Here is a 16,547-nt window from a genome sequence, read left to right on the forward strand (position 1 = left end):
AGCGCTGTTGTGCTTTATTTTTGTTGAATGGACTTACCTTTTCAATAAGTGTTAGAGTACTTGTTTTTATAGACTTTAATACAGCTTTAATAAATCTTACGTCATAATGTTGTTTTGTATGTTATGTAAAAAGTATATTTAAAAAACATAACTTGTGAGTGGACACATCTATTGGCTTATCCCACAGGCCGCACTATGACACAAGTTACATTAGTTATGTGATCTGATCTCTATCATTTGTAAAAAGAATAGCATACTGTACCTTAAGCTGGATCTCAGCGGCTGTGGATTTTGTGGTCTCCAGCTTCTCCACCAGTTCCACATCACCTAAAAAGTTTCCCTCGGCTGCTGAAAGGCGAATCAGCAACTCATCTTCCAAACGCTTCAGTTCTATCTTAAATTCATTCTGCTGCTTGGTTAACATGGACTGAAAAAAGAGTGGAAAGGGTTTCATTATTTTCAGACGGGCATCTAAATCATAAATACATTTCATGTGGAGCAACTTACCCTCTACAGATCCCAAGTCCAATGGATGTCTAGAAGCATTTAAGTATTCCTGTACTTAGGTGCTATTGGGTTTTTGTATTGATATGATGATACCATGGACATCAAAATACAGTCACATAATTTACTGTGATTACAAAACTGTTGCATAATCAATAGATTGGTACTGTGGAGGTCTCTAATGGCTGAAGCTGCTTGCAGATGATCACATTTTAAATTGAAGCAGTGCTGGCCAAATGAGAAGCACAGCTGCACAGGGCATAAAAAAGCCCAAACATATACAATATATATCTTCAATACATATACATTTCCCCCTGGTTTTATCCCTTTAACAATATAGCAAGTACAGAAATGATTTGTTGATCTGACAGAAATCCACTGTGGTCCTAACTTCATGTTGCATTGATATTCCATTGCATTATGTCAATAGGCCTTTTTCTGTACTTGCAATGTCATAAAACACTAAAACACGGGGAAATGTAAATGTATTGCAGAGATGAACTGTATATGTATAAGAGAATACTTCACATCCCTTAATCCTCCCGTAAAAATTCATACACTTTCTGCCATTCTCATATGTGCTTGTCTTTTTAAGGGAAAGATTGCATATTGTGCCAGTAAAAGATTTTTCTAGGGATTTGATATCATTAAAGAGAAGTGTTTATGTGCACTCAAATACACGGTGCAAAAAAAATAAAAAAAATATATGTGAACCTTTACCTTGTATAACCCATTACGTTTAAAACAGAAATGCAAGGCAACATTTTGTTTACAATAATATATATATATATATATATATATATATATATATACACACACACACAGTATATATTGTATATACTGTGTGTGTGTGTGTATAATATTATAAACAACATTTAGTAGTGAAGTGTCAATATACAGAATATGTATATATATGTAGTGCCTCCTTACTTCCAGTATGGGCGCTACGCTAAAGTTAGTGGGGCAGATTCATCAAAGAGATACGACGGCGGATTGAGTCCTGAGTCCAGCCGGTCGGATCTATGAGGCTGATTCATAGAATCAGATTCCGCATAGATCTCCCTTAGATCCGACTGGTGTAAGTGACTTACACCAGTCGAATCTTAGGCTGCAATCTACCGCCGGCCGCTAGGTGTCGTCGCTTTTTTTTACGCGTCGGATACGCAAATGAGGAGAACCGCCGATTCAAGTCCGTACGCCCGCCCGTCGCTTTTTTTTAACGTCGTTTGCGTTCGGCTTTTTCCGGCGGATAGCTACCCCTGCTATATGAGGGGTAGCTAATGTTAAGTATGGCCCGTCGTTCCCGTGCCGAGATTCAAATTTTTACGTCGTTTGCGTAAGTCGATCGGGAATACGGATGGCCGCAATTGACGTAGCCGCCGCAAACAATGACTTCCTAGTGACGTCATTTGGAGCATGCGCACTGGGAAATTTCGCCGGCGGCGCATGCGCAGTTAAATCGGCGCGGGAACGTGCCTGATTTAAATTGTACACTCCCCCTAGCCGCGGAATTTGCATTCCGCCGGGGGAGTTAGGATCCGACGGTGCAATTTTCGAGATAAGTGCTTTGTGAATACTGCACTAGCCACGCTAAATTGCACCGGCGGATCGTAAAACACGTAGTTTGAGCGGATCTAAAGATCCGCTGATCTACATGAATCTGGCCCAGTGAGAATGGGAGGGTTAGTTTACTCCCATTCACAATTTATGGAAATTTAGGCTGTTGTCATTTCAGAGCTGTCCTGTGGGTCAGTCTGCGCTCCAGGGGTGTGTTACCACCCCTGGGTGACAGTTGGCGCTAGAGGGGCTCCGACGGACCCACCTTCTCCTCAGCAGCCAATCAGAGGTGTGTTTTCCCTCGTTGGGCATGCTGGGAGGGGGTATATCTGTGGCAACCGCCAGGAGCTGTTCTGTGCGGGGCCCAAGTTCCAGGTGCGGTTTCCACCTTCAGGGTACGCGCATCCATGGGCCCCGCCACCGTGGCCTGCTTCACCGAGGTTGCGCATTATGCGGAGCCTCACCCTAACATTGAGAGGGGCCCCAGCGACTTGCTGGGTCCCAATCTTCTGCTGAGAGGATCCTAGGTCGGGAGCTGTATGGTGGGGGATTGGCTTGGGGAGAACCTAGAGATAGAGGTTGTCCGGGAAGCCTAGACGAACCATCACCACACTGCATGACAGGTATGCTCAAGCTGTCAGTTGGTGACACCATCTGAACTGACTGGGAGGATTTGCTCAATCTGATCTTTATACCTAAAATTACTAAGCCTGTGGCAGAGGCCCTGAGTCAGGCCTGTGGCAGAGGTCTGTTTCCGCCCAGTGATCTGTAAGTGGCGCTCCGGCTGCCAGGCCTGTGATAATCGCCTGTCCGGGGGCACTTTACCCACCCTGATCTGGGGTGGCGACGTACTAAGTCAAGTTGTTGCCGAGAGCAGGCTTGCTTTCTTTCATATCCAGGGCCTGATACTCAAGTTCTCTTCTTGCTCATCAACCTTTCTCTATTGTGTGCCATGTTGATGTTGGCCGTGTTGGGCCTTGGAATAAAGCATTGAAAACCTATTGGATGTCTGGACACTTGCTCTTTATCTGCACTCACAAGTATCACCCCTAGATCAAGCCAAAAGGGTAACTTAATACGCTGATCCCAAACTAATCAGCGGCTCCTTCGGGGTAGCGTTATATATATATATATATATATATATATACATACATACATATACTGTATATTAACAATTCGCTACTTCAAAATAGCTTTCTCAACAAAAATGAGTGTCAGTAACATACTCTGGTATTTTTTAGCAGTGCTTCAGTCACCCTAATCAAATCACCATGAAAATGTGTCAAGGCATCTGCCTAGATATCATTCCATGGTGATTGGATTCGGGTGACTGAGGCATAGTGTAGATAGAAAATACTAGAGTATGTTGCGGACACTCATTTGAGCAGACAAAGCTATTGTATTTTCAACACCATTTCAACATTACAGAACAAGCCCAGTTGAATGTGACGCACTGCTTCTAGCCTGTTCCGAGTATCTACCACTTCTGATAAATTTAGAAGTAGTGAGTCACATTCAGCTGGCCTTGTTTTGCAATGTTGAAAAAGTTTTGCCACTCATCAAAGTACAGTAGCTTTCTCAGCTCAAATGAGTGGCAGCAACAGACTCTGGTATTTATAGCTACACTATACCCTGGTCACCTTAATCCAATCACCATGGAATTTATCATGGTAGACACATTTTGATGGTGATTGCATTAAGGTGACTGAATTACTTGTCCAGCTGTAAATGCTCAAGTATTAGTGCTGAGAAAGCTACCTGGAATGCCTCGTACACACGACCGGTTTTCCCGTTGGGAAAACTGCCATGAGAGCTTTTGGCCAGAAAAAACGGTTGTGTGTATGCTCCATCGCAGTTTTGCCGACAGGAAAACTGATGAAAAAAAAAAGAGAACAAGCTCTCTTTTTTCCCACTGGATTCCCGGCGGTCCTTTTCCCTGCGATGGAGCATACACATGGGCGGGATTCCCCACCAAAGCTCCATCACAGTTTTCCTGTCGGGAAAACCTCTTGTGTGTAGCGGAAAAACTTACCGAGCAGGTTCTCGTTTTCCCATTGGGATTCCCAGCAGACTTTTTATCGCCGGGAATCCTGTACGTGTGTACTAGGCAGAAGAGTGGTGAAACATCTTAAACATTACAGAACAAGGCCAGTTGAAAAGTATAGCTCTCTTTTTCCCACCGGAATTCCCGGCGGTCCGTTTCCCTGCAGTTTTCCTATGTGAAAAACTGCGATGGAGCATACACACGGGCGGTATTCCGACCAAAGCTCCATCGCAGTTTTCCTGTCGGGAAAACCTCTTGTGTGTAGCGGGAAAAACTTAGCAGGTTCTCGTTTTCCCCTTCGGATTCCCAGTGGACTTTTTATCGCCGGGAATCCTCTACGTGTGTACTAGGCAGAAGAGTGGTGAAACATCTTAAACATTACAGAACAAGGCCAGTTGAAAAGGATAAACAAGAACCTTCACAGACACCATTCATGATACTTTAGTGTGTTCCTTAACCAACATTAACCACTATATGAACTTTTAGGCCTCATACACACGACCGAACATGTCTGTTGAAACTGGTCCACCGGACCAGTTCCCGCAGACATGTTCGGTCGTGTGTACGGCCGACCGGACAAATTTCCGGCGGACAAATGTTTCTTAGCATGCTAAGAAACATGTCCGCTGGAAGCCTGTCCGTCGGACATGTTCGGTCGTCTGTACGACTTACCGGACATGTCCGCTCGGCCGAAAGCCCTCGCATGCGTCAAAGTGATTTGACGCATGCGTGGAAGCATTGACCTTCCAGGGTCGCGCACGTCACAGTGTCATCGTCGCGGTGACGGCGCGGCCACGTCACCGTGTATCATGTCCGCAGGGATTTCGGTTTGATGGTGTGTACAACCATCAGATCGAAATCTCAGAGCGGACATGTCCGATGAAAGCGGTCCGCGGACTGTTGTCATCGGACATGTCCCCTCGTGTGTACGAGGCCTTACAGGCTAGTTCTTTCACATCCCAAAGACAACACAAACAGAATCCTAACATTTATTTCTGTGTTACCTTCAGGGTTTCTAGGTCTGGTCTCTCAATGCTGACCACATCCGCCAGTAGCTGGTCCTCCAGTCCATCCGTAGTGACTGTGAAATTAATCAGGGTGGTCTGAGCCTGGAGCTCTGGCTTGTAGTGGGGATTGGCTAGCTTTGTGTGGAGAATTAAGCGGAAGCCTTTGGTGTATTCGCATTCTTTGTCTCCAATCTTAATATATCTATTATATATAAAAAATAATGAATCACATGCAGCCCCATAAAACTAGAAATAAAGAAAGCCTTTGGGGAGTACTATGTAAACACTGCAAAGTCAACATTGCATAGCATTGAGTATATTAAATGACAATAATAATAATTTCAAGTATATCTAATAGTCTGTAAAATAAAATGGTAAGTAGCATTGTTTACAGCAGTCTTTATTATTATTACCAGACTTAGTGGCGGATGGGGAAAAACTGGGTGACGACCTTGAGTTTAGCCAGAGGAGCTGTTTAACGTGCAAGACTGTAATCACAGATTAGGGAGATATAAAACATTTGCATGGCTGTTCATCCGTTGTATCACTGTGATAGCACAATACCATTAATTAGGATGGTGGTGAATAAAAACAAATAGACAAGTGGCCTTGAAATAAATGTTAATATAAAACAGAGTTTAAAAGTGTAATTTCACCTTTTGGCCAGCAAAATGCAGACTGAGAAAGCTTAAAAGAACTTATGAGGAAATTTAGCCTCTCTGTTTATTTCTAGAACAAAAGGAAATGGGAAATCCCAAACTTTACCAGAGCAGTAAGTAAAAGAAAAAGGGTTCAATTGGGACACTGGTTCCAGGGGCCACTGTCTAAAAAAAAATTCCTATCAATTTGGAGAGATTTACTCTCACATCTGTTTCTCCAGGACAGAGAATGGAGGGACATCTTCCCAATAAGACATAGATTGCAAAGTTCAGGGATACTTACATACAGGTGCACCTAAATTTCACGTGCCCTGCAATGAACAGCACTGAAGGCAAATTGAACTGTGAAGCCTCGTACACACGGCCGAGGAACTCGACGTGCCAAACACATCGAGTTCCTCGGCCAGTTCAGCACTGAAGCCGCCGAGGAGCTCGGCGGGACGAGAGCTCCCATAGAACAACGAGGAAATAGAGAACATGTTCTCTATTTCCTCGCCGAGGTCCTCGTCGGCTTCCTCGGCCGAAAGTGTACACACGACCAGTTTCCTCGGCAGAATTCAGCCAGAAACTCGGTCGGAAGCTGAATTCTGCCGAGGAAACTGGTCGTGTGTACGAGGCCTGAGAAACAAGTTCATCATGGCACATTTTCCAAAGCTCACTAGCATCAGATTGGCTGTTATATCTGCTAGACACTCCTATAGCTGCTATAAGTCTAAACTGAACACTACAATCTGCATAGAAAGCTGATTACAAGAGCTTTTAATGTATTTAAAAATCACAAAATATATGTGTTGTTTGCCTTGTACATATTTATTATTGTATTGCAGTCTTGCATACCTAAATAAAGAAAGACATTGTCACTTTGCATCTTCATTGCAAAGTGACAGTGTCACCCGATAGACTTTTTTCCATGTTTGGAACGAGGCTATCTAGTTCCACCCAAAAAATAAAAAATAAACAACAATCCCATATACACACTCCTTCACCCACAGTTCATCCAGAGGAAGGTGAAAAACCCCACAGAGCATGCTCCAATTTGCTACAGCAGAGGAAAAAATCCTTCCTGGTTCCCCGAGAGGCAATCAGATTTTCCCTGGATCAACTTTACCTATAAATGTTGGTACCCAGTTATATTATTTACATTTAGGAAAGAATCCAGGCCTTTTTTAAAGCAATCTACTGAACTTGACAGAACCACCTCTGGAGGGAGCTCTTACTGTGAAGAAATCCTTCCGTATTTGGAGATGAAATCTTTTTTCTTCTATACGTAAAGAGTGGCCCCTTGTCCTCTGCGATGACCTTAAAGTGAATCACTCAACAACAAGTTCACGATTTGGACCACTTATGTATATGTACATGTTGATCATATGCCCACCTTAATCTCCTCTTCTCAAGAGGGAATAGATTCAGTTCCTCTAATCTTTCCTCATAGCTAAGTTCCTCCATGCCTCTTATCAGTTTGTTTGCATTTCCCTGCACTTTCTCCAGTTCCCCAATATCCTTTTTGAGACCTGGTGCTCAAAACTGAACTGCATATTCCAGATAAGGTCTTACTAATGATTTGTACAGTGGCAAAATTATATCTCTCTCTCTGGAGTCCATACTTTGGGGCAGTTTGGGAGCAGTGTATACCCACCCAAACCGCTCCCAAAATGCCCTGCCCATTGAAATGAATGGGCAGCGCTGCCGAAGCTCCTGCAAAGCAATTCGGCTGCACCATAACAAGGGCACTTTTAACCCTTTCTTCGTCCGATAGCGGGGGTTAAAAGCGCCCCACTAGCGTCCGAAAAGCGCCTCTAAAACGACAGTAAAGCACTGCTAAAACTAGATAGAGTCCAGGGGGAAGTTAAGGAAGCAGGCAAAGTGTGCTGGGGGCAACGTCCCATAACTGGGTCTACATACATTGCCCAGAGGAATCATATAGTTGATAATTGAAAGTGGTATAGAAGAGCTGCCTATACATTGGCGTTTTAACAGAGCGAGGTCAGGATAGGGAGGTCTAAGTATCTGAATACATCAGAGTTTGTAAGAAACATGAAAATGTGACTGCTGTCCAGGGCAGCCAGATATTGTGAAAATTTTCCTTCATTTTTTCACCTTTATTATATAGAGTAGCCGCCAGCTACTCAATCTTACAGATTTTGATGACTCTAGTGAACCACATCTAAAGCATGGGGGTGTGGTTATTCCCCCACTCCTTAAATTAAAAAGTTGACCTCTGTTTACCCCTTTTATTTAGATTCTCAGTCCACCCCGCATTCTGCTTCCATTCTCACCTAGTTAAGAAGGCTCAGTCCTGCTCCTGAAGGCTATCCATGACAGATATCCCAGGAAGCACTGGCTTCCACATTGCGGGCTGGAGAAGGAACGACTTGGATCACATCATCAGACAACCAACTGCATGCACCAAAAAAAAAAAAGACAGCTGGCTCTTGATATTGTAAGAAGGGAAGATGGCGATGCAGGACCCAGCTTACAGCAGCAGTACAACGGATCACATAAGAACACCACTGGATTCGCTGGACATGTTATTATATTATTGAGGATAACCCAGCAAACTAAGTGATGTGATAAAGGAAAAAAATAATAAAGAAGGGGTGAAGTTCCTCTTTAAAATGTATCTTCACCCAAAACCTTTTGTATTGTTCTTTCTGGCCTCAAAAGGGAAATTGTTTTCCTCAACTCATGTCCCAGTATTAATATATTACCAGGAAAGGAAGTAGGGAAAATATCCAAGAGTCAACAAAAAATATCTAAGAGCAACACAGACCGCAATACATTTTATATCTGCATTTTAAAAATAGTTTTCTTCAATAAAATCCCTGACGACCAGTCTCTTGAAATGTTGCCTCAATGCTGGCAGGCAGCTAATCCCCAGACACTGGAAGACCACCTCTCCTCCATTCCTCTTGGAATGGCATGGTAAAATCAATGATATCATGCTTATAGCGGGGATGCATTCCATAAGTTTGCTAAATTTTCCACCATCTGGAACATCTGGAGGCATTACTCCACATCTGAGAAATGAAAGCATAGAATTCTAATCGATAAGACACCCCCCCCCCTTGAGAGCCTAACCACAATAACACTTAGTAACCCTGTTCAAGCTCCCCCGATTTGCAACCCCCCTTGGTCAGAGCTTGCTGTCTCCGCACCCCTCCCCTCTCTTATCTAAATACTCTCTTCTCTCTTTTTGAGTCTCTCCTTTTTTTTTTTTCTCCCTCTCTCTCTTACTATCTTCTTCTTGCTTATCTACACTTTCACCTCGGTTGAACGTAACCTCATTCTGGTAATACCAGTAATCTAATTCTCTAGGTGCTACTCAATGCTATTCCAACTGTCATAAATATACTTCAACATTATTGTATGGGAAGCATTGGATACTAGGTTCCACATGCCTCCCTTTAAATGTGATGATGACGAAGCTTATGCTAACATAAACAGTGTTTAAGTAGGTTCCACCGGCCCACGCGACACAGTTTGCTCCCACTGGGGTGTCTGGGCTGACTGGAACCGTGCATGGCAAGTTATAAAAATCATATACTGAACCGCATGGCATTGAATTGTTCTCTTAGTACTCATGTATAATATTTAGAATACATTGTTGATGACTGTACCATCCAAGCTTGTTACACCAGTGTGCCCACTGACTCACACCTGGTCATATTTTTGTTTCTTTTGTGTTAATAAGACAATAAAAACCTATTGAACCTAAAAATAGTTTCCAGCCATGTCATAAAATCTGCAAGTCAATACACCAGAAGATTTCCCTATTTGTCATCACTGCATATAGTACATAAATTACATGACATTTCACCTTTAAAATAGCTTTTATTTACATTAAAGGAAACCTGTGCTGAAAAATATAGCTAGGCTCTCATTGCAGACCTCTCCTTCTGAAAATGCAAACTGCTTGCAAATCCAACGCAGAGCCAGTGGCTTCAATGGATTCTAAATCACTGACCTAGAAGCATACATACAGGTTAGACGTTTTGACTTCACTAGCTACACACTAATTTTGGGTCAGTGACTTAGAGGGCTTTGAAACCAGACACAGTCAGGCAACTAGCATTGTCAAAAGGTGATCATCAACAGCAGTTTCCACATTTCTTCCATGACAGGCTCTCTTTCTTTTTACTTTAAACTAAATTTACTATAACAAAGAGTGCATACATGTTATTACATACAGCCAGAGTGTTAACAACAATATGGGGGTGTACAGTAATCAGAGTACAGACATTTCAATACTGGTGTCATACATGAGAAACATAGGGAAATAAATAACCGAAAAAGAGAGAGCGCGACATCTGGTGCTGACCATGTAGGTCGTCTGGACCCACAATTCACCCAGCCAGGGGTAGATCACCCATCTGGCAACAAAGACCCAATGCGCCTATGACAGGCTCTCTTTAAATCACTTCTATTATTTCCAGAACAAAGCACCCTTGAAAGCAGCTACTTAAAATACCTGAACTGAGCTTACAAAAACAAAGAAAAACTTGTATCATTTTTTAAAGTCACTAAAATATTAATGCTCCAAAAAACAAATCCGTAAGCCTCAGGGCGATTTTATCACTACAAACACCTTTACAGGTCAACCACCTAAAATGCAAGCTAGAAAATTTGCTTTGGCTCAGATACAATTCAATAAATATTTCCTGCTACGTTTTCCACTGTCAATTGATATCATAAGACATATTTTATTTGAAATTAGTGGTGTCTAAAGCGCACTAGATTTAATTATTTGTAATTGCCTAGTTGTTGCCAGTATGTGGCCATTTTATGACACCGGAGTCTACAGTGTGGGTCAGGTTCAACTGTATATCTTTTCAACACAGAATTAATGTACTATTGATAGAACCATTACTGGAACCAAATTAAAGTCTGAGCTGATGGATTGGCCCGCAGGGTGCTGTCAGACATGAAAGGAGTAATTAGTATTCATTACTTCATACTCCACAACATTCCAATTATTAATGAACTTCAACTGTTGGACTGCACCAAATATATCACAACCATCTATTTAGCCATTATTTCAAGGGAGGAATTTATATCCTGGCAAGTCATTAAAACATCCAAAACTGCAATATTGTATATTGGATATTACTAGGAGTTGTGTAGTATGTACATTGGGAAATGCATTATTCATAATGTCCATAAAAAAATAAATAAAAAAAAATCATACATTTTAAGTGCATTTGTCATCCTTGCTTATTGTAATTTTTTTAATTCACAGTACTTGGGGGAAAAAGACAACTTGCACAAAACAGATTTAACATTTTTAAGTAAATGTGTGGTAGGTCACAGGTGCTGTAAAGCACACTTTGAACAAAATATTTCCAATCTAATAGAGGGAGATGCAGCACTATTGGTGTTTCCAGTAAAGAAAAAACATCTTTGAGTCCGGCCAATTATTTTTATTGTTTTGGATAGAGCGGAGAAGTGTTGATCCACTGTCAAAGTTTAATTTCTTTCTTTCTCCCTATCAGAGATTTTCCAGAGACATCACAGAAAGTTAGTGGATATCTCCTCAAACTGAATACAAATCCCACTGGACCCCAATAGAATATATTTCTGTTCCATTGACACCCATTCTGAATTTTCCCTTACATTCTCCCTTGGTGACAGTCTTCATCGTGACAAACAGGGTGGATTTCCCCAATGAGGACACCAACAGCAATAAAGATCAGATACGATTTCTAACCCTTAGGGCCCTTTCACACGGAGCGGATCAGTAATGATCCGCTCCGTGTGTCTGTACAGCTCAGCGGGGATCCTCCGTAAAATCCCCGCTGAGCTGGCAGCTGGCAACCGTATGTCCGTGTTCATCCGATCCGATCCGGCAGACGGAAGAAAAATAGAATTTCTTTCGTCCGCAAATGCGGATTTTTGCGGAGGTGGACAAATTACGGGTGTCAGCGGATGTTCATCCGCTGACACCCGTAATCACATAGGGACCCATGTATGTCCCGTTGTCATCCGCAAACGGATGGATGAAAATGCGGACATACGGTCCGTACGTGTGAAAGGGCCCTTATACGCTAGAAAGCTTATATAAGAGCATCTTCAGCCCAAGTTTTTTTTTTTCTAGAATCTAGAAAAAAAAAAACTTGGGCTGAAGATGCTCTTATATAAGCTTTTTTGGATGAGTTATACATCTGTATGATGCATATTTTATTCATTTATTTCTGTCCATGACCCAATTTCAGAGGGTTTTCCTCACTTCCTGTCCCTGTAACGCACATACAAGAAATTAAAGCTATAACTATAGATATTTAATAGGGTATTATTTAAAGTGTATGTTCAATCGTACAGTAAGGAAGGGTAACAGTTAACCACTTCCCGACCGCCGCATGTAGATATACGTCGGCAGAATGGCACGTACAGGCACATTGGCGTACCTGTACGTCCCTGCCTTTCCGCGGGTCGGGGGTCCGATCGGGACCCCCCCGCTACATGCGGTGGTCGGATTCCCTCGGGGAGCGATCCGGGATGACGGCGCGGCTATTCGTTTATAGCCGCTCCGTTGCGATCACTCCCCGGAGCTGAAGAACGGGGAGAGCCGTATGTAAACACGGCTTCCCCGTGCTTCACTGTGGCACTGCATCGATCGAGTGATCCCTTTTATAGGGAGACTCGATCGATGACATCAGTCCTACAGCCACACCCCCCTACAGTTGTAAACACACACTAGGTGAACACTAAATCCTACAGCGCCCCCTGTGGTTAACTCCCAAACTGCAACTGTCATTTTCACAATAAACAATGCAATTTAAATGCATTTTTTGCTGTGAAAATGACAATGGTCCCAATGTGTCAAAATTGTCCGAAGTGTCCGCCATAATGTCGCAGTCACGAAAAAAATCGCTGATCGCCGCCATTAGTAGTAAAAAAAAAAAAATAATAAAAATGCAATAAAACTATCCCCTATTTTGTAAACGCTATAAATTTTGCGCAAACCAATCGATAAACGCTTATTGCTTTTTTTTTTTACCAAAAATAGGTAGAAGAATACGTATCGGCCTAAACTGAGGGAAAAAAAATGTTATATATGTTTTTGGGGGATATTTATTATAGCAAAAAGTTAAAAATATTTTTTCAAAATTGTCACTCTATTTTTGTTTATAGCGCAAAAAATAAAAACCGCAGAGGTGATCAAATACCACCAAAAGAAAGCTCTATTTGTGGGGAAAAAAGGACGCCAATTTTGTTTGGGAGCCACGTCGCACGACCGCGCAATTGTCTGTTAAAGCGACGCAGTGCCGAATTGTAAAAACCCCTTGGGTCATGTAGCAGCATATTGGTCCGGTCCTTAAGTGGTTAAAGAACTCCATCAGAGCGATTTACTTACACTCCCATCCTGAGGGTTCTGGCCTTACCCTGTTTTAGAAAAAAAAAGTGTTTTTATTTTGATTTGTGTTGTGTTTGGAGATTTTTCCCTTACTTCTTGAATAGAGAAACCATGGTTGCTGGGACAGGAATTGATGGGAAATATCACCACTGCAGCTCGAGATAGGAAGTATATACTCACCAGCCACTTTATTAGGTACACCTGTTCAATTGCTTGGTAACAGAAATTGCTAATCAGCCAATCACATGGCAGCAACTCAATGCATTTAGGCATCTAGATGTGGTGAAAAACGAGAATCAGAATGGGGATTTAAGCTACTTTGAACGTGGCTGTTCTGAGTATTTCAGAAACTGCTGATCTACTGGGATTTTCACGCACAACCATCTCAAGGGTTTACAGAGAATGGTTAAAAAAAGAGAAAATATCCAGTGAGTAGCAGTTGTGTAGATGCCTTGTTGATGTCAGAGGAGAATGGGAAGACTGGTTCGAAATAATAGAAAGGCAACAGTACCTCAAAAAACAACTTGTTACAACCAAAGAATGCAGAATACCATCTCTGAATGCACAACACATCAAACCTTGAAGCAGATGGGCTACAGCAGCCGAAGACCATTCCCAGGTGCCACTCCTGTCAGCTAAGAACAGGAAACTAAGGCTACAATTCAGACAGGCTCACGAAAATCAGACAATATATGATTGGAAAAACGTTGCCTGGTCTGATGAGTCTCAATTTCAGCTATAACATTCAGATGGTAGGGTCAGAATTTGGCGTAAACAACATGAAAGCATGGATTTATCCTGCCTTCTATCAACAGTTCAGGGTGGTGATGGTAAGTAATGGTGTAGGGGATATTTTCTTGGCACACTTTATGCCCCTTGGTACCAATTGAGCATTGTTTTAATGCCATGGCCTACCTGAGTATTGTTGACCAAAGGCTATAGTGGCAGTCCCATACACATCTCAGTGTAGACACTTGAGTAGATGACCCATCTTTACCAACGTGCACACACCAACCTCTGACATTTGATTTCTCAGCAGAAAATGGAAGTAGGGATGTAGGCTGGCTGTGGGTAGACCCTGCAGCTGAAAATTGCCTTTTTTTCCAGAGTGGGGTATGCAAACTTGGGATTGGCTGGTTAATAAGGTGGGAAGAGGTAGAAGGAGTGTACAGGTAGTTGCATGTAGAACCTGAACAAAGCATGTTGTAAATGAGAATATAATTGGAAAACATTTAGGGGAGGGCATTTTTAATTTAAGTGGGGTCATTTTTTCTGAATTTAAGGTTTTGGATTGTGGTCCTAAATTTGCCCCAGATAAACTCTTCAATGAGTTTAATGCATATATAGACCTACAAAAGTTTATATGCAAGTTGAATATCAAAAAACATTTCCTTTTGGAGGGAACCGATAATAAAGATGAGGAGTCTATATATCAACATAGTGGCCTTAAAAATATTTCTCTTTTTAACCCTAAGGGGCCTTCCAGTCATTTTATTGATACTTTTAAAGCCTTGGTTGAACAGGATTTAAAACATATGAATAATAACCAGAGAAGAGCAAAAAGAGATATATGGGCAGGGATCAAGGAATTGGTAAAACAGAAAAGAAGTTGTATTTTGGCCCACCGATAAGGGCGGGGGAGTAGTTATATTAAAGAAAGAAGACTATAATAAAGAACTTAACAGATTGGTGAGTGACACATCTACGTATGGAAAATTAAAACATAATCCAACTAAGAAATATTGAAATAAATGCAAAAAGTTTCTAAGAACAGCACAAAGAATATTGTTACCAGGAGCCCCAAAATTACCAGTTATTTGCCAGATGCCTAAGAATCAGACCATGCCACCCAGTAGACCCATCATTAGCGGGATAGATTCCTTTTTTTCCTGGATAGGAGTACAGCCCTTGGCCCAGCAGTATCCTGCTTATTTGCGGGACAGCAAGGAATTAATATGCTTAAAGAATTTACAATCGAAGACAAAACCATCCTGGCGACTGTGGATGGCGAGTCGCTCTATGCCAAGATGATGCTCAGAGCGGTAAAATGGGCCTTAAAATAGAGAACAGGATTACAATTTGACCAACAGTCCTTCTTGGTGGAGGCTTTGGAATTAGCCATGGGTAGCAACTACTGTACTTCTGGCATAAGGGGAGTTTCTATCGTCAACACAAGGGTGTTGCAATGGGGCAAAGCACACACCTAGTGTTGCGGATATTTTCCTAAGTAAATAGGAGCAGGAGGAGATTTTTGGAAAGCCAGGGAAAGATTTAGAAATATACCAAAGGTATAAAAATGTTGTATTGATAATATGGAAGGTCTCGGAAGAGAGTTTACATTCTTTTTTGAGGAAATTAATATTAATGCCTACAATATCATTTTTTGGGGTGTTTGGGATCATCAGCAGGTACATTTCTTGGATTTAACATTATATACAAAAGATGACAAGCTATATACGAAAACTTTTTTTAGAAACAACAGATCGGAATGGTTACATTCCGATACATTGTTGCCACCACCCTAGGTGGCTGAAGGAAATACCAAAGGGGTAAATGATGAGACTAAGTCGAAATTGTAGAGAGGAGAATGAGTACAGTCATCAAGCTGATCCAATTTATAGATTTGTTTAAGGAGAAAGGATATGACCACTTGTCCCTACAGGCGCTAAAACAAAATGTACAGAGTTTAGATAGGACCAATCTGTTAGGAAATAGGCGTATGGCTTTCCTCACCAATTTTAATTAGAACTACAAGGGTTTTGAAATAATCATCAATATTGGCCGATCCTGTTGAGGGATAACAGTTTGGCGTCCTTTTTTGCCCATTAAACCTAGATTTGTGCACTGCAGTTCACCAACTTATCAGAGCACCAATGTGACCTACTTGCTTTCCTGTCCTTACATACTGTTGGCTGCACTACATGAAAGTTATCAGTACGTTTGGGTGAGCATTGCAATAACATCAGAAAAGGCTTTAGGAAGCATAGTTTTTCCAATCATTTTGGTCTCAAACATAACATAATAGGGATCCCAGTCTACTCACTTTGTGGGATAGACAAAATAGACCAATATTGGAGGGGCATAGACATGCGAAAAGGCTGTGTCACAGAATGAAACATGTTGGATCCATGAGCTATGAAGTCTCACCCCTCAGGGTTTGAATAATCAAATGCATATTAATTGTTTTTTATCCAATTTTTGAATTTTAGGTTTTGCAATCAGATTATGTAATATGGAAATCAATTGACATATTTGTATTTGCATCTGATATTAGCCCAAATTTACATTTTTCTAATTTAGAATTTATTTTTATATAATTACATTATATAAAAAGCCCCCCCCCCCTGCTCAATTGCAACATTGTTTACACTTTATTTGTTTTGCATTAGGCTATTAGGTTACACATTGTTACAGTATACATTTTT

General features: G+C 41.6%; 1 protein-coding gene across 1 annotated transcript in view; it reads right to left on the bottom strand.

Moving 5' to 3' along the window:
• The window catches only part of DNAH11 (dynein axonemal heavy chain 11), a 376,413-nt gene that overhangs the window by 69,235 nt on the left and 290,631 nt on the right, over positions 1–16,547 (bottom strand). Inside the window, exons 67-68 of the mRNA XM_040352802.1 lie at positions 5,110–5,314; positions 263–427 (exon numbers count right to left, since the gene is read on the bottom strand). Coding sequence (XP_040208736.1) covers positions 263–427; positions 5,110–5,314 — 370 coding nt within the window. The remainder of the gene's footprint in view (positions 1–262; positions 428–5,109; positions 5,315–16,547) is intronic.

This window comes from Rana temporaria, chromosome 5 (assembly GCF_905171775.1).
Source record: "Rana temporaria chromosome 5, aRanTem1.1, whole genome shotgun sequence".
In the NCBI taxonomy this organism is placed as follows: Eukaryota; Metazoa; Chordata; class Amphibia; order Anura; family Ranidae; genus Rana; species Rana temporaria.